At 41.6% G+C, this 19,636-nt stretch overlaps 1 protein-coding gene across 3 annotated transcripts in view; it reads right to left on the bottom strand.

The window, feature by feature from the left end:
* Window positions 1-11,890, bottom strand: part of KHDRBS2 (KH RNA binding domain containing, signal transduction associated 2) — a 624,118-nt gene extending 612,228 nt beyond the window's left edge. For all 3 annotated transcript variants that reach the window (XR_004645211.1, XR_004645212.1, XM_034766247.1), the window contains exon 1: window positions 11,553-11,890. Coding sequence is in view for 1 of the 3 variants with exons in the window: in XM_034766247.1 (XP_034622138.1) it covers window positions 11,553-11,643 (91 nt within the window). In the remaining 2 variants the exon portion in view is untranslated. The remainder of the gene's footprint in view (window positions 1-11,552) is intronic.
* Between the last annotated feature and the right edge of the window lie 7,746 nt (window positions 11,891-19,636).

The raw sequence follows: 19,636 nt of genomic DNA, 5'->3' as shown, positions 1-19,636 counted from the left end.
AACCAGACTACTTGTGGGTCCACCCCAAATTATACTCCCCCCTAGGTCACTTCCTACTGGGCTACAGCTCCTCTATTTGGGGTGTGGTCACAGGCTAAGGAATACCCACTTTTTCAGTAGGACAGTGTCTGATTCTTTGCAGTCTTTTGTGAGTTTCCAGCTCCCAAAGATATGTCGGGGTAGGGGACTCTGTATCACTGCTTCCAGAGTAGTCTTAGCAATGATACTGTCATTCTCCTCACAGCTTCAGACATCAGCCTCACTTCCTGGCTCAATCTGTAGCTCCTTCCCTTGGGGTACCAGGGTCCATTTAAACTTTCCTTCCACCAGGATCATACCTGGCAGCTGCTGAGGGGTGAGGTCTCCCTAGCCCAGTACTGTAAACCCATCATAGGGAGTCAATGAAAGAAGGGAGTGATATGGTCTTAGTGACTGATTAGGAAGATGATTTTGGCAGCTGTGTTCTGAACAAGCTGGAGGAGGGCAGTGTAGAAGGAAGAAGTTGGAGGAACAAAGAGGAAATGATGATCAGAGCCTAGACAAGCATTCTGATCTCTGTTATGAAGACTATTGATATAAATAAATAAATAAGGCCCTTCCCAGGTCACTTTGTTCATAATACTGATATAGTCTCATGCAAAATTGAAAGGGTTCATTAAGAGAAAAAAGAAGCAATCTCAAACTGTGTAACTAAAATCTACAATGAAGATTAAGGAATTCTAATTTACACATTAAAGGAATTTAAATAAAAAGCGAATCAGTGTTTCAGTAATAGCTTTTAAAATATAATACCCAAATATAGTGACTGTCACCTGTCTAACCATAATATTTCAAAAGGTTTATAACTTCTGTTACAAGGGAGAGATTTCTGTGGCTAATTTGTACAGCTTTGGCAGCATCGTTATGGTTGGAAGTGTGTGTGTGTGTGTGTGTAAGTAATCATAAGAATATACATGCATAGTACAGATACCTATAACATGTCCCCTAACTCACAGCCAAATACACTAACTTCAAAGTCATAATTGTTCATGGAATGTTTGCAGAAGGTTAAAATAGGACTTTGAACCTTCTTTCCTTATTTTATATTAAAATAAATGCAGTTCATATTAAATGCTTAGCAGCTGCTTTTATCTATTCATTTTAATTAACCAAAACTTAATTGTAAGCTTTCAGACCTCCCTATTAAACTTGCAAATTAAAATAATGGAAAGGTTGGAAATTTCTGGCTTTCATCAGTTCCTGAGGTGGGGGTGATTGAATCTATTACACCTCTTAAATTGGGATTTGTCTAATTCCCTGCACTTCTTATTCAATTCTCCCTTAGCTTTCTCTCCACCTCCTTCTTTGAGTCATTATCTCCATCCTCTTTTTTTTATATTAATTCCTCCTCTCTCACCCTTGCATTCTCCTTCACTTTTTATCTACCTTCTCCTTCGTTTTTCTGTTCCTTTCCCCACCCACCTCCCTTTTAAAGATATTTGTTACTGGTACCTAGTAAAATATCTTCCAAATAACTAAAGGTTGTGAGAAATAGGGAGAGGAATAGATCAAGAAGAAGGAAGAAACCATGGAGCATTGCTACTGGTTTATAATTAATTTCCATCTCCAGCTCTAAATTTTGTTGGGTTTGATATAGCTGCAGAATCGCATTAAACTCATTGTCCTGGGTGTATTTCAAACTCATTCCTCTCTGCTTTTTCTCTAATTAGATTTCTCTTTCCTCTCTTATTGCAGAAACTTTCTACTTGAGTTAACAGTACAAATGGTTAACTGTAGAAATGTGCTATCTCATAACTTCGGTAAGAATGAAAAAACAGCCAGAACCTCACTCTTCTGCTGTCACTGTTTTTTTACTCCAGACACATTATTTCAGATGACTCATACTTTTTAAGCACCAACAGTGTTTTTAACTGTGCCATAGATAGTTTGTAGTGCCACAGATTGGTATTGGGTGTACATACTACAATACCATGGTCTACTTGGCAATTTAATTCTTCTAGAAGGGGAACTAGGAACTCAAAGTATAGCCTGCATGCCTCTTTGTTCACTTTCCTTGTTGACATTGTAACCTTCAGTGCTCCTTGTTCTTTTACCCTAGATCACAAACTTATTCCTCACAGGCTGTTTCTGCAAATTGCTCCAAAATTTGGATGGAGGTAGGCAAAAAACTCCAAACACTAATATTAACAATAATTCAGAAGAAGCACCACAAAACAAAACTGAATAAAAAAAATGCAAAACAGAGGTCACTTTGCAGTAGTAATAGCCTATCTGAACACCAAACAAACCATTGCAATGAAAATGAGAGTGGGGAAGAGAAGGGGAAAAAAAATCTGACTACAGAAGGACAAGAATAATTGCCAAGAGCCTTTGAACACAAAAAGGTACATGAGCATCTGCACACACATTGCACATATATGCCTAAATCCAGACACAAACCATCAGGGGGATATGCCTTCCCGTTTTAATAACCCCTAATAATTTAAATACCAACATTGGGGAGATAATTGCATACACTTTTGGGGAGCCTAAATTGCTTGGCAGTTCTTTTGTGCTGTACATATATGAGAAAAATAAATATTACATATCCAACATTATTCTTCTCTTTCATGCTGAAAAGTTGTATGAAGATTGAGATGGAGGAATACCTGTTAAAATTATCCTTATCTTTATCATAATTTGTTTAGCACCCACAATGTCAAAATTCAGGAATTCAGAAAGGCAAGTCATTTAAAACAGTTTGGTACTGCTATTTGGTACTGGTATTTCATCATAGGAACCCAGCCACACAGGGTCAGACCAATGGTCCTTCTAGCCCAGTATCCTGTCTTCTGACAGTGGCCAATGCCAAATGCTTCAGAGATAATGAACAGAACAGGGCAATTATCACGTGACCCATCCCCTGTGGTCCAGTCCCAGCATCTGGCAGTCAGAGGTATAGGGACACCCAGAGCATGGGGTTGCATACCTGATTGTCTTGGCTAATAGCCGTTGGTGGCTATGGAGAAAATCCAGAGAAGAGCAACAAATATGATTAAATATCTAGAAAACATGACCTATGAGGGAAGATTGAAAAAAATTGGGTTTGTTTAGTCTGGACAAGAGAAGACTGAGGGGGGACATAATAGTTTCAAGTACATTCAAGATTTTTAAAAGGAGGAGGGAGAAAAATTGTTCTCTTTAACCTCCGAGGATAGGACAAGAAGCAGTGGGCTTAAATTGCAGTAAGGACAGTTTAGGTTGAACATTAGGAAAAACTTCTTAACTGTCAGGGTGATTAAACACTGGAATAAATTGCCTAGGGACGTTGTGGAATTTCCATCATTGGAGATTTTTAAGAGAAGGTTAGACAAACACCTGTCAGGGATGGTCCAGAAAATACTTAATAGTGCACTGAGTGCAGGAGACTGGACTAGAAGACCTCTCAAGATCCTTTCCAGTCTTATGGTTCTATGATTTAAAGGACATGGTAATATCTAGGATTATTTTGTATGGAACTTATGGTAAAAGTGTTAAAGGGGATTTGATCAAGCTGTTTAGTATTATGAAGGATCCAGGCCAGGCCCCTCCCTGTACTATGCACTTCAAACTTTATCTCAAACTCCCAGTTTGTCTGGCCAGACCACAAAGCTCCATGATATATTCAGCCTCCTAAGGAATGCATTGTAGAATCAGTTCTGCTCCCTGGTGGCTACATTATATTCCTCACCCTTAGGCCAAATGTTTTACATGATACACCGAAGAAGTGGGCTGTAGTCCACGAAAGCTTATGCTCTAATAAATTTGTTAGTCTCTAAGGTGCCACAAGTACTCCTACACTTTAGTAAGTCCCCTCCCATTCCTTTCCCTTCTTTCAAAAAAGTTTTTACTTTTCATATCTCTACAAAATGAATGAGTAGATGAAGGGGGTTAGGGGCAAGGGGCAGCACTAAACTCTTCTCCCTATTAGTGCCATTAACTGAGGGAGAGGGAATGAGCTTTGAAATTGAATACAGTTAAAAATCACTCACTTTGTGCGGAAGACTTAGTCTTCCTCTGGACTGCGGTTGGGATAATTTCATTTCATTTCAATATAATGGCTGTTATATTTTTTAAAAATAGTATTTTACCCAGTCAGTATGCTCAGCCTAGGGTACTGCTGCTGGGAGCACAAATTGCATATACTGTGTTTGCATTTTAATAAAGATTAGTCATGAAATTATCCAACATTTCCACATTTATGCATTATAATAGGGATCAACAACCTGAAGGGGAAGGGATAACTCAGTGGTTTGAGCATTGGCCTGTTAAACCCACGGTTATGAGTTCAATCCATGAGGGGGCCACTTAAGGATCTGGGGCAAAATCAGTATTTGGTCCTGCTAGTGAAGGCAGGGGGCTGGACTCAATGACCTGGCAGGGTCCCTTCCAGTTCTAGGAGATAGGTATATCTCCATATATTATAATGTATTGATTATATTATTAACCTTTGGCACGCAGCCCGCCAGGGTAAGCACCCTGGCAGGCCGGGCCGGTTTGTTTACCTGCCGCGTCCGCAGGTTCAGCTGATCGCGGTTTCCACTGGCCGCAGTTTGCCGCTCCAGGCCAATGGGGGCTGCGGGAAGTGGCGTGGGCCGAGGGAGACAGCTTCAGAGGCAGCTTCACCTGTGTCATTCTTTAACGGTTGTAGTCTATTTAGTACTCCTGAAGTGACGTATGTTCAGGGCACTCCTTGCATTATACAGCGAAAAACGAAAATACTTTCTGAAACTGTTAAACTTCTAAGTATATAATGTTTGGTAATGTTCATCCTGTTTTGAATAGCTAAGTAGTCCAACTGATCTATCCCATTAAAAAAACCCATGCTACAGTATAAAAGTACTTCCATTTACCTTGTTTATTATTCTAACCATTATATTTAATTTTCTCAGCCAATAGCATAGGATATTTGTATAGCAATTGATTCATAGCCCATTAAAGGCTATGAAGGAAAAACTCCCACTGACTTCAATGGGTTTTGGATCAGGCCCATAATGCCTAGCACAGTACTACACTTTAGAAAATAATACATAATGATAGTATTTAACATGCACTACCTCTACTTGTTTCTTTTCATTTAATAAAAACAAAAATGTAGATCAATCATGAGCTTAGGCAAAATGTTAAAGACTGACCTAAAATCATTGTTTGCAATGAACACAAAACTTTTAAAATGCTAAGGAGAATTTGCATGGTTTCTTAAGTCAATGTTCTAATTATTTACTCTGTTTCCAGGGACAACAAAATAAATGATGATTAATACAATCTTCCTTCTTTGTCAACTCAGATATCCTCTCACCTGATGTAAACATCAGCAAAACACACACACACACACACACACACACACAAACAAAACCCACAAAACACAAAAAAGGAGCACAATAGCAGAAAAATTGACTGTAGATTATATTAACGTATGAGTTTGCTTTAACATTTATATTGATCTCATTTTAAGTTAAAACTATATTTAGACAATGTGAACTAATAAACTCTCATTGCTGCTAAGACTGAAGATATCATTTGACTAATAGCCTATTATATACTACTAAATAAAAATTACAGAAGTGTCTGAGGCCTAACTAAAGTAAATCACAGAATTAACCAATAATCTTTCACATCTTCGATAAAGATATGATCTTCATATCAATAGACATTACAAGGGAAAGTAATTTGCATGCAGTGCCCTTATTATTGCCCCAAGATTCATATTAGAAATATATATTAATGATCCTAAACCACCTTGTTATATAAAAAGCAAATTAAATTCCAGGGGTCTAAAAATAAAATACTGTTAGTTGTACAGTAGACCCAGTACATTAATCTGGTAGGAGGCAAAATGCAAATATACTGAGCCAATAATTGTGATGCTGGCTAGAGCAATTACTGCAGGCTTGTGTCAATGCAGTAAGGCTAAAGGGATTTGGAGGCCGTATGACTTCATAACTGTTGAATGAATGGCCCTGGTCCTCCAAAGAGCTTGATGAGAGTGAGCCTATATGGAGCCCAATTTATTTGAATGGGGCTCTGGGCAAACTCAAGGTCTGCCCCCATAGAACAATTTGCAGACATGGGGCCTACATCAAGACTTACATGGAAGTCAGTGTAACCCAGGAACCTCTTTGTGCCAACTGGCAGAGGGCACAGGAGGCATAGAGTTTTACAGGTATCCCCTGGATCACCTATATGCACAATAATTCATGCCAGGGTGGCATGTAAGGGCTCTGCCAAGAGCCCACTGGTCATCATAATCATAGTAAAATGTATGAATAGATAATATTTAAGATGTTATGCATCTATACTGGAAATGATGTTCTTAAATCCTTGAAGTTAAAGACAGGTCACCAGGAAGTGACATGCCTCTGACAGGTTCTGTTCAGACAGGGTGGGAGGAGGGTACCAGATGTGTATATCTCTTATTGTGTATTGTGTGTCTCACAATCTAAGGCTATTTGCATATGAAGTTACTAGCTAAACAAGATGGCGAAATAAACAACAGATCATGAAATCTATGGGAAGAAACGCACAGCGGGAGGGTGTATGGTTTATTAATAAAGATCAAAGGATTGTGTTGATATATCTGGGGTTGAAAAGAGACACACAGGATTGTGCACCTAGGGGACAAGCTGACAGCATCTTTGTCTCATGAAAAATTGTTGTATCCCCACTGGCTTCAGGGCATCATTTGAAAATCTGAGGCTAGCTGTATTGTCATGAAATATAGGACTATCATTCTATATATTATATAGAAATTTCCATTGGGGGCAGGTATTTTTGTTTTGACTGGGTTTTCTTCCCTTGGGTCTTTGTACTCTTTGTGCTAGAAGAGGTGAGCATGCAAGTGTCTTTTACATCACATCTTGCAAGATATTTTCACAATCATACATGCATAGTCCATGCAATATTTGAGTTATCTGCAGGCAATTTTTATTTGTCTCTACAATGATGGTCTAACTGAATGTTCAGTTGCTGACACTCTCTTACTAAAAATATTGATAATACTGTTGTAAGACAGAAGTTTTTAAAAAAGCAAAAGATGATTTAGTAGCTTGTAGGTTGCTATAGGTCACCTACATTTACACATCATGAATCACACAAGCATGTTTTCATACAGATTCATAGATATTTTAATCATCTTCATGTTTGTTTAGACTCATGCAAAAAGTTTTTTTAAAAAACCACATAAATCACATCATGTGCTCACCTAGACTCTGTGCAGCACCTGTCACATGGGGCCCTCGTGCTACTGGCATACAAACAAATATTACATATGGAAGGTGCAGGGTACAGCTCAAAACATTTTCTTACTGTTTTATTGATAGGTAAGATATTACTTGTTTAGAACAAGTATTAACTATTCCTATATACTAATGGGGAATATTACTAGAAGCAGTAGTATCTTATTTATAAGTAAAAAAAAAAGTTAAACTACAACCAATTTACAGTGCAATCTGTCAATACGAGCCATCAAAGAACTTGTTATTATTCTGACTTTTTTAATAGGTGGCTGCATAATCAAGTATAATTAATAAAGAGAAACCTTCTCTCAGGGACTTGGATTTTACTGGCTGATAGACCAGGATAAGCAGCCACAATTAGCAGAGGTTTCACTATATTTAAAGCTGATTGGATGATATTATTTTAATAAATTATTTGAATTTGGGGGAAATATATTGAATAAACTATTACAGACCTGAATATTCATATTTCACAAGTTTTTCTAATAAAATATTTGTGAATAGTTTCCCCATCTCTAATGGTGTGATCATGATTCATAGATTCCAAGGCCAGAATGGACAATTGTGATCATCTAGTTTGACCTCCTGTATCACACGGGGCATAGAACTGCCCCTAAATAACTCTTAGGGCATACATTTTACACGAACATCCAATCTTGATTTAAAAGTTGACAGTGATGGAAAGTCCACTGTGACCCTTGAAAAATTGTTTTGATGGTTAATTATTCTCACTGTTGAAAATTTACACCTGGTTTTCAATCTGAATTTGTCTAGCTTCAATTTCCAGCCATTGGAATGTGTTATATTCTTCTCTGCTAGAGTGAAGAGCCCACTACTAAATTTGTGTTCTCCTTGTACGTATGGCTAATTACTCTCACTTAAAAATGTGTGTCTTATTTCCAGTCTGATATAGGGGTTATCTCTACAGGAGCAGGGTAATGATACTGAGGAAGGACTGTATTGTGGTGAAAGCGCTGGACTGGGCATTAGGACACCTCAGTTCTATTCTAAACTGTGCTACATATATCCTGTGTGATTTTGGGCAAGTCACTTAATTGCTCTGTGCCACATCTCAAAAATTGAGAAAATACTTCCTTTGTCTGTTAAGAATATAAGTTCTTTAATGCAGGGATTGTCTCTTACTATTTTTATCTCAGTGTCTACCACAATGGTTGGGGTTCCAGCAGTATAATAATAGTGCTCTGTACTTTTGTTGGGTGCTGATTGCCCTCGATCTTTGCTAAGTTAAATGCAGTTTGAGTGTGCTTAGCACTGACTATCTAGTCCCCAGACTTTAACTACATATGCACAAACCCCTTCTCTACCTATGGAAAAAGACATTAGGGGGAAAATATATAGTCACATTTTAAATAAGTTATACACAATGAAAAAGATATATAATGTTCTTTAGAAAAGTTGCTGAAGAAACAGAATAATCTTTATAATGCAATAAGGTGCCCTAAATTGAAATTGTATTTATGGAGTGTTTATCTCCTGTATGCCTTTCTAAGGATTCCATAATATTATCTACTCTCACATCCAGGTGTTAGCAAGTGACATCAAAAAATCACAGCACTTTCAAGTCAGAGTGAATGCAATAGGCTCTCAACTCTGAAGAAAAAAAAAAGAGAGAACATTACAGTACTGTGCATTTAATTGAAATCAATTGACAATCAAGAGGCATGATAAACAGTAATTAAAAAGTAGCTGGCTGCTATGAAGATTTTCATAAATTATTTTTCACAGTCAAAATCTGGAATCTGAGTCTATGGCTTTAATATAGACATCCCATAGAAACTCAGAGGTGTAGGAAACCTTTTACAGTTATCCAGTGTTGTTCTACCTGTGAGGCATCCAGATGTATATCTACTGTACATACTTCTCTTCTAAAGGAAAAATCTCTGGCACTGTTATTTATAGCCAGTAGTAACAAGTACATTTGTTCCTGTTGCTTTAACTAGTTGCTCTCATACTTTAATTAAACTGTTTCAATACTCATTTTATGTAAAAATCTAAAATGGATCTCTAGAAAATTTGACAGATAGTGTTTTGAAGGTTAATATCAGGTATCTGGTGTGAATCCTATATTAGTATTCTCTACAGCTTCCAGAGATAACTTACCGTTGTCTTTTTAAATATTCAGGTACACTCAGCGCCAGTTACACTCAAAAGAAACCAGTAAAGTATTAATTTACTCAATCTCAAAAGTTGTCTGAAATGCTACCTTTGCACGAACTGCAAATCCAGTTTTTATTTGACTATACTTTCCACACTTTCAATTATTTATTTCATGTGTTCTCTCTCAAATGCACTCTTTCAGTAGATACTTCCCCCTGCTGGGAAAAGATCAAATTGCAGGGTGCAAGAAATATGCCCCTTTGAGCAATAAGGAATTTAGGTTCATCATCTGCAAATTAGTATACCAGATGTAAAAACTATTGTGATTATCTCTGCAGCAGCAAGATAGGTATTATAAGTATATTAAATATGTGTCATTATTCATGCTGGACTTCCCATTATCAGAGAGAAGCACTCTGAAAAATCTAGATTCAGTAACTTTATTCTCAGTCAATAAACCATGTATTTAAGAAAGACAATATGAAGGCTGCTGACCTAAGAATTGTTTTAAGTGCTAGCATAAAAAGTTTTAAATGCTTATGAATTTGCTTAAAGACATATGGAACTTTGGGAAATTATTCACTTTCCTAGATTTTAGGGTAGTTTACATTTGTGATGTAATATTTTTATGAGCTCATTACAGGTTTCTTTGTCTTAGTTTCATTTTAGATTTGGATACAGAATTTTGATTTATGCTTCATTGTCACTACTTCTCTTTTACATTTGTATCCAATTTAGACAATATTTTAAAGAATCAACAACATACACAAGAAAAAGCAACAGAAAGCATAAGGAGAGTTTAACTGATTGTACTACTTCTGTACTTGAAGTCCTGTACAATAAGGCCTGTAGTCAATAACTAACAACATAGTGTAGTAAGAAAGATAAAGTTTTTTAAAGTCTTCCTAATTAAGTAATTTAGCTGTCTCAAAATGCACAAAATGTAGTTAAATCACAAGCACTGATGATATAATGAAGACCAATTTGTGTCAAGACAATTCTTTAGATCACAGTACAAACCTAAGAGAAATGCATCAAGTCCTTATTGAAATGATGTCATGAAATTGATATGCCATTTCCAGTGAATACACAAAACAGAAAAGTCAACTGACAAAATGCTGCATTATAGATATAGTAGTGGATTTAGCTGTTATCATATAAACCAAAACATGATACTTAAACATGAAAAACAAGATGTAATGAGTTTAATGAGAACCTAGCATCTGTCTTTGTGTAAATAAAATCAGGAACCATATAAAAGCCCTACCTAAAGAACCTACCCAATTGCAATACTTCATTTGCTCAATTAAATAAATCATTTTAATGACAAATCATGACAAGACAGGCATTTCCAGTACTGAAAAATAAAATATACATTTTTACTATATACAAATACAATTCTCAAAGCTGATATTTGCTAAATTAATGTTATAAATTACTCCATACAATGGCTAGCAGGAGCTATTCGTGAACAAGCTTGGAAAACTATTGCTAATAGAGCTGGGGGACAATATGCATCTCCCTATATAATAAATGTTCTCTGCCTTACTACAACAAACATATAAAACACAATCCATACTTTGCAAAGCAACTGATCGTTGATTATTTCCATGTACAGTAGACACAAGAGAGGGAATAACATCTTCCATAGTGTTTCATCGACAGCGATGAAATTCTGATTTCCTTTCTTGTGTTCAATATTTCTACAGAAACCTGTGAGTGACGTGCTTAAACAGCAACTCTGCACTTGAGAAAGGCTGCAGAAATACAGACTATATTGTTCCTATACACACACTCTCACTAGCAATGTGCTGATCACAATTTACTTTGCGCCCTCCCCCATCTTTCCCACTTCAGAAGTGGGCATTTCCGTGAACGCTGCACTTTCTTGCTCATGCCACTGCCTGCGATAGCTAAGCCGATTAGTCATTCCTCGTCCCGATAGCAAGTCTCAAGAATCTTTGCTGGTATCTCGCCCATCTGAGAGGTTTGGTCCCTCCAAAAAAAAAGGGGGGGGGGTCATCTGCATGCCTGCTCTAGGGCGCGGAATGCCTTGGCTGAGTCCAAGGCAAGGCGCAGGATTCCGGTTGCTTGTACATGGCAGCACACGTCCCCTGGCAAAGAACACACCAAGGCAGCGTGAACGAGGCAAGACACACGCCAGGAGGAGCGAAGTCTTACCTTCAGCCAGGAGGCGCATTGCATGAACAAAGGACGGGTCCAGGCTGTCCTTCTCTGCCATCAGCTCGGGCAAATATTTCTCCTGCTCCATAGTATCGCTGCTGCTGCTCTGCACTTGGGACCGTCCGCCTGCCCTAGGTGCTGCTCGGATGCAGTGGCGTGGTGGCTTGGCCGGCCGGCTGCTTATTGTTGCCTAATTCCCTCCCCCTCTCTGTGCACCTGGGGTCTCTCCGCTCCGCCGGCACGGAGCTGGCCTGAACTCCAGCGGGGGTGCCCTGCCCTGCGCTGCCCCTCGCAGCCACCGCTCACTCCGTGCGTGCCTCTGCCCCTTCCACTGAGCTACAGCCTGGTCCCCGCGGCCTTAACTAGAGAGGCGGGAAGAAGGGTCCCCCCACCTCCCCACCCCGCTCATTGGTGGCTGCGCGCTGGAGGGCGGAGACCCGCAAGGCGGCGGTGCGTTGCTGCTGGCTCCGGCCCCCGCTGCTTGGGCGGCGGGCGGGGTGCGCAGGCTACGCTTGCTGGCCGAGGTGCTGAAGCAGCGGGGAGGACGGAGCAGCCTGGGCCAGGCGCTGGGGCAGCAGCACCCAGAAGCCGGGGCGGCCGCGGGAGGGGGGCAGGGCCGAGGAGCGAGCGAGGCTTCCTGCGGCTCCCTCACCCCCGCAGCGCGACATAGGACGATTCCCAGCTGTCCCACTGAAGCCCCGTGTCGCCCCTGCCCTCTGGGGGAGCCCGGGTGGTAGGTGGCCAAGCGGGGGCGGCGAGAGGATTTACAGCAGCAAAAGCGCTCCCTACCCCTGACCTTTAGTCCCGCACGGGCGCGGGGCGATGCGCAGAGTCACAGGAGTGACAGGGAAGTTTGACTGAACCCGGCCGCCCTCTTCTCCCAGGAACTTTTTGCGGGTGCCAAGGGGATGCTCCACCTGGCCCCGCTGGGCTTAGCCTTGAGCAGGGAAGGGGGAGGGCGCAGCGCCCTCACCGAGGGAAGAGAAGGCGGCTTGGGTAGCTGTAACCTGGGCGAGAGCAACTCCCCCGAGACTGCGAGCGGCGTGTCAGGAGCAGGGCGCGCGCGGCTGCTTGAACTGGGCAATACCAGCGGCGTCTTGTGAGCACAGCGGGAGGGACAATGCTCCGGAGATACCCGCGGCGCGCAGGGAAAGGGAAGGGCGACGCTTCCCTGACAGCGGCCCCTAAAGCTCCCGCCTCCGAGACTTAAAGCTGCTCTGCGAATAAAGTAGCTGCAGCAAGAGTAAATAAAACGGAATGTATTGTCATTACAGCTGAACTTGAAGTAAACAGTGACTAGAGTGTATAGTTATTCACCCCCTCCAAAAATATTAATCGTAGAATCAAAACATGTTAACGCATGGACAAAGATTCCCTGGGCAATTTGAATGTAAATTGCAAGAAATGACATTTTCTCAACACTCCTGTGTCGCCTTTTGGTCAGTTTCTAGGTGTAGCTCTCTCTACTTTTGACTTAAAATATTCTAATTATATCAGTCAAGTGACCAAACAGCCTGGATGTACTAAGCCTGTTGTGGAGTGAGAGAAAGAGGAAGCAAATGTAAAAGTATGGACTGTACATCTATTAGCATATCCCAACGGGTCCTGGAGCCATTATAACCACCATGAGCGAGAAACTTGAGTTATGATGGCATCTATACCTGAAGACAGATGCAAAGGGCGTTTCCACACCTTCCTTGCTGTGTGTTCATAGTTGAGGGATTACATCTGTTTACAAGAATATATTCAAAATGTCTCTCTGGCCCATGCGTTATTGTTTCGAGAGTCTTCTTGAAAATGTTCATTTATAGAACACGACTCCTCCCCCCCATCCACACAGAGTTTGATTCAAAACACTTATGAAACAGGTAATTCACTGATAATAGGACTGTGTCAACCAGGGTGAGTGATCCAATCAGACTATTTCATATTGGAAAAAAAAGGAGGGGGGAATAGAAAATGAGTTCTCTTTTTAAAAAAGAATAAATAAATAATAACAACAACAACAGCTTAGAACTAAATGGTGAGCCGTTTGCTTCTGTTGGTCACTATTTACCCAAAAAAGTAGACTTATGGAAGATAGCATTACAGGGTTAATGCTTTATCTAAGGGTATGTCTACACTATGAAATTAGGTTGATTTTATAGTAGTTGATTTTTTAGAATTCAATTTTATACAGTCTATTGTGTATGTACACACCAAGCGCATTAAGTTGGCGGAGTGCGTCCTCACTACCATGGGTAGCATCGACTTACAGAGCGGTGCACTGTGGGTAGCTATCCCACAGTTCCCGCAGTCTCTGCTGCCAATTGGAATTCTGGGTTAAGCTCCCAATACCTGATGGGTCAAAAACTTTGTCGCAAGTGGTTTGGGGTACATGTCAGATCCCTCCCCTTCCATGAAAGCAATGGCAGATAATCATTTCACACCTTTTTTCTGGGGTCCCATCCACCGGACCCGCTCAGCCCGCTGCCTGCCTGGATGATTGGAACCCCACGCAGGCAGCGGGCTGAGAGGGGCTGGTGGACGGAGCCCCAGACTGGCAGCGGGCTAAGCGGCTCAGCCCGCTGCCGGTCTGGGGCTCCATCCGCTGGCTCCTGCCAGCCGGGGTCCTGCTCAGCCCCGCTCAGCTGGCAGACCTCAGTGAGGTCGATCAGGGGTGCCTAGACAGACACAGCTATCCTCCTCTTAGAGCACCAAATGGGCGTGACTCTAGCTCTTTCTCTTCTTTAAGTTTTGTCTCATGGAGATTCAGTCCTTCCTGGAATATCATGCGAGCTGGAGGCTTCTGCCTCAGGCTGCTCTCCCAGCCGGCAGCACCATGTAGTCACACCTACCCCAGCCTGCCCCTTGCTCCCGTGGCTCATGAAGCCTGGACAGTAGTAAGGGGCAGTTCAATTTGTGGAATGACAAATCCAGAACAAAGGAATGCACTCTATGGGCCACGTTAAGATTATTTCAGAGTCCTAGATAGCATTTAGTCCCTATAAAAGGCTTCATGAAAATTTTCCACCGCCCCTAACAAAAATGTTAATTTATCAGAGCAGCTGAAAGGGTAAGGAACCCGGGACTGTAACTTAGAGAGAGCTTCCATATTATTTAACTCATAATTGATATAATTCAAAGTAAAATTTTACAGGGTGGTCTGTTCTAAGACTAAAAATGTAGGAGGGGAGTCAGAAAAAGGAACAGTGAGCTGTTTCCACCCAGTTTCATACCAGGGATGTTTCACATGTTAGGTGAACATGATAACTACTACACTATGGGGCTTTTGTGTGTTTGGTGAATGTGATAACCACTACACTATGGGGCTTCTCTTTTTTGCCATAGACTTAGCTGAATGCACAGGACTGTTTTCTCTAGCTACAGAAGCTACCTAATGCAATGTTTATATCTGTGGCCTTCCTGCTCACAAAGCGGTCATGCCCCTGCCCAAGACTGACACAGCACGGAGGGCATGTGACACAGTGACCTGGTTCAGGCAGGATCGCTAGCGAGGCATGATACTTTTGCCGTTAAGCAAACACAACAATTCTTTCTTGGCCTCTGCCACTGAATGCCTCCATGCATTACGCTGTGCCCTATCAGTGCAGGAGGACTACATGAGCTTGGAAAACATGTCATTGTGAGTGCGGTTTTTTTCACCTTCTAATCTGCTATAACCTCAGGAACAGAGATTATAGGGGGAGCATAGAAACATTCTAGGGGAACTGCAGGTCACCTGTGCTGCTGATTGCTGCTGAGTTCGCTATGCTGGCCCAACAGGAAATGAAATTCAAAAGTTCCCGGGGCTCTTCCTGTGTACCTGGCTAGTGCAGCTGAGTTCAAAGTGCTGTCCAGAGCAGTCACAATGGAGCACTCTGGGATAGCTCCTGGAGGCCAATACCGTCAAATTGCGTCAACACTACACCAAATTCTACCCGTCGATGTCAATTTCAGTGCTAATCCCCTCATCGGGGAGGAGTACAGAAAGCAATTTTAAGAGCCCTTTAAGTCGACAAAAATTGACTTTGTCATGTGGACGGGGGCAGGGTTAAATCGATCTAACACTGCTAAATTCAACCTAAACTCGTAGTGTAGATCAGGGCTTAGAATGTCACACAGTATGTATAGCTATAACGCCTTAAATGGCTTAGAACTGGGCTAGTCAATAAATAGGTGGGCCACAGGCCAAATCCATACCACCAGATGCTTTTGATTGCATCCTGCATTTATTATTATCATTGTTATTTTTTTTCTAATGTCTGGACTTTGACTATACCTTGATAAAAAATAATTGACAACCCCTGGCTTAGACCTATCCTAATGAGAGACCATCTTTCTCCTCATGCCACACTGCCACCTTCACATTCATTGGAAAAGCTCAAGCTGGATTCTCCTGATTCAAGAGAGAGAAAGAGGGTGATAGCAGGGGGCCTTCAGCACTAACCTATGTCCTCCCCACTCCGAAATAGTCCTGGTCTTTTAGCCTTCAGGACACACTGCAGGAGTGACATAGGCAGTGGGCTGCTGCAGAGGGTAAGTTTTGTTGGGAATTTGATCTGTGATGCAGAGGAGTTGTGTTCTGCTGGCTGTTCAATTTTACTTGTTCCCTATAATTTATGGAAGGGCACCCAAAGCCTTGATGAGATTACTCTTTTGAACTTTTATACCACTCTACATACAATTAAATATTTTATATACACACATATACACACACACACGTTTAAGGAACCTGTGCAGTAGAAAGAATTGTATTCATTAACACTTGTGTCCATGTAGGGAGTACAGAATAGGTATATATATCTCAAAGTGGCCAGGGGTAAGATGTTCTACAGTCCCATTTTCAAGAGTGACTTGAGACCATAAGAGCTTAAGTCACATTAATTTTCAATGATACGTAAAATTGCTAAGTCACTTAGAGGCTTCTGAAAATTGTACTTTAAATCTAATTTAAAAAAAATATTTCATAAAAGTCTGTCAGACATGAAATACAGATTTCAGATGACATTTTAATCATGAGGTGTGACTGCTTTGCTAGTTTGGAGCTTGGATGTTCGCTATATCCACTAAAAATCAAAAAATGTATTTTACATTATTTGATTTTATGTTTCAGCTTAAGTGAAGTGTTTCTGTGTTTTATTTTTTAATAAGTCTAATAAAGGAGAGATCACAATAGACCAGTTCTGAAAGAAGCAGAGGCTCTAAAAGATCAGCAACAATAGTTTAATACTTTGAACACAGTGCATGGATTTACTATCCCCTTACACTCTTGTATTGATAAGAGAGAATGTTAAACCACCATCCTTACTGATGAAAGGTTTATGATTACCTATAAGTGACAAAAACATTAAAAAAAATCTAATTAAATCATAAAAACTTTCCATCTGCCCTCATGGGGTTTTTTGGGAGGGAAGTAGGGAGTTATAGGGGGGTCAGTATTAAAAGTATACATTCTTCTTAGATATGGAAAAAAGGGTTACCTACTTGCAGTTTAATGTCAAGAAACTGTATAAAAGGGGAATCATTTGAACAATTACAGCTAGAGATAAATGTTATCCACTTACTCTTAGCAAGTAGCATTATTCCAGAGTAAAACTGTGATGACACTGATTGATCCTTGGCACACCTACCCCTGTACTGTTTCCTGCCTCTGGGCCCCAATTCTTGAACTCAAAGGGCAGCATAGGTATGTATATGTCTGCATGTCTCCAAAGCTTCTAGTTACATATTTTAAAAATTATAATTAAAGCTACTAATAATATGTAGTAGCATTAGCTACCTAATTAGATTGTCATTAGAAAAAGAGAGTTTTTAATTGATGGCCTCCATTTCTGGGTGTCAAAGTTTAGGGCCAAAATGTACACTTACGTTTCTGAGAAAATGTACAGGCCTAGTTGTGCATACAAGTTATTTACTTGAGTAGTCACATTAAAGCCATTGGATCATGTCATACCTTTCTCTACTAGACTGAAGAGCCCATTATTAAATATTTGTTCTCCATGTAGGTACTTATAGACTGTGATCAAGTCACCCCTTAACCTTCTCTTTAAAATAAGCAGATTGATCTTGATTAGTCACTATAAGGCATGTTTTCTAAATCCTTTAATCATTCTTGTGACTCTTCTCTGAACCCTCCCCACTTTATCAACATCCCTCTTGAATTGTGGGCAGCAGAACTGGACACAGTACTCCATCAGTAGTCACACTAGTGCCAAATACAGAGGTAAAATAACTTCTCTGCTCATATTCAAAATTCCCCTATTTATGCATCCCAGGATTGCATTAACTCCTTTGGCCACAGTGTTGCACTGGGAGCTCATATTCACCTGATTCCTCATCATGACTAGGACCCTACCAAATTCATGGTCCATTTTGATCAATTTCACAGTCATAGGATTTTAAAAATAATAATTTTCATGATTTTAGCTATTTAAATCTGAAATTTCATGATGTTGTAATTGTACTGGTCCTGACCCCAAAAGGAGTTGTAGAGGGATCACACGATTATTTTAAGGGGGTTGCGGTACTGCTACCCTTACTTTGCACTGCTGATTTTGGTGGCTCTGCCTTCAGAGTTGGGCAGCTGAAGAGGGGTGGCTGCTGGCCGGGAGCCCAGCTCTGAAGGCAGAGCCACCACCAGTAGCAGCACAGAAGTAAGGGTGGCATGGTATGGTATTGCCACCCTTACTTCTGTGCCACTGCTGGTGGAATGCTGCCTTCAGAGCTGGGCACCCAGCCAACAACTGCCACGCTCCAGCCTCCCAGCTCTGAAGGCAGAGCAGAAGTAAGGGTGGCAATACCATGACCCCCCTGCAACTCCCTTTTGGGGAAGGATCCCCAATTTGAGAAATGCTGGTCTCCCCTGTGAAATCTGTATAGTATAGGATAAAAACACACAAAAGACCAGATTTCCTGGGGGAAGACCAGATTTTACACGCCATGACATGTTTTTCATAGCCGTGAATTTGGTAGGTGAATCATGACCCCTATATTTTTTTCAGAATCAATGCCTCCCAGGGTAGAATCTCCCATCCTGTAAGCATGGCCTCAATTTTTTGTTCCTAGATTTGGGATCAAGGGGGAGTGGGGCAGCACTACAGGTGGGAGCAAGGTGCCTCGCCGATTCCCCCCCCCCCCCCCTCCCACCTGATTCTTCACTAGTGGCTCATATAATCTCTTCAGTCTGCGAGCTGCTCTCTTTGTTTTTATAGGGCCCAATTCAAAGCCCATTAAACTCAATGGAAAGACACCAATTGATTTCAGTGGATTTTGGATCTGCTCCTTACTATCTTAAACAGTGAAAAATCAGAGATATAGAACCGCCTCATTAAAAAGTGTATCATTATTTGGTACTGTGACAGGGTGGTAGCTCACCCCTGCGGCGCCTCCTCCTGGTCATCTCAGGGAATTAGTTCGAACTAGTAGAGCGCCCCCTTCGGGTGGCGTTCCGCCTGTCATCTCGCCTTTGTTAAGTGCACAGACTTGCGTTGCTCCCAACATATGGCATCCTCTTCTGGAACACTGTCCTCCGACAGTATCCCCTTGTCCATTCACACCCCCTTCCGGGGGAGGGGTGGTGGTGGTAATCAACAGCCCCACACCTTCAAGCCCGGTCCTTGCAGTCATGGATCTGGCAGGATTCCAGCTAGCCGCTCCCTGCGGCCTATGGCTGTGTGTATGGCACCACAGAACACAAAAGGGAAAAGGGTGGGGGGGGACTCAGGCCCACCCACTACTCTGAGTCCCGGTCCAGAGGCCCTCTGACAACAGTCTCGCTGTCTTCCTTCTCCTTCCTCCTCTGACTACTCCTCTGGACTGCTTCCCCAACGGCCCCTCTCTGCGCTAGGCCTCCTCCTCCTCCCAGGCCTGCCGCCTGGCAGGCTATGGAGTAGGGCTTTCTCCCGCTCTCTCAAGCTTGCCTGTACTGCACTGTCCATGGTGCTGGCCTCCCAGCTCTGGCGACAGACCGACTGCTCTCACTCTGAGCAGCCTTTTATATGGCTAAGCCAGGCCCTGATTGGCTGGCCCCAATCTGCCCTCCGATTGGCTCCCAGTAAGCCCTTCTCTGATTGGCTGCACATCTATGCAGGCGCCTAGGC

Source organism: Trachemys scripta, chromosome 3, assembly GCF_013100865.1.
Source record: "Trachemys scripta elegans isolate TJP31775 chromosome 3, CAS_Tse_1.0, whole genome shotgun sequence".
In the NCBI taxonomy this organism is placed as follows: domain Eukaryota; kingdom Metazoa; phylum Chordata; order Testudines; family Emydidae; genus Trachemys; species Trachemys scripta.
The sequence above is the reverse complement of the archived record's forward strand: the minus strand, read 5'-3'. Positions and strand labels throughout refer to the sequence as shown.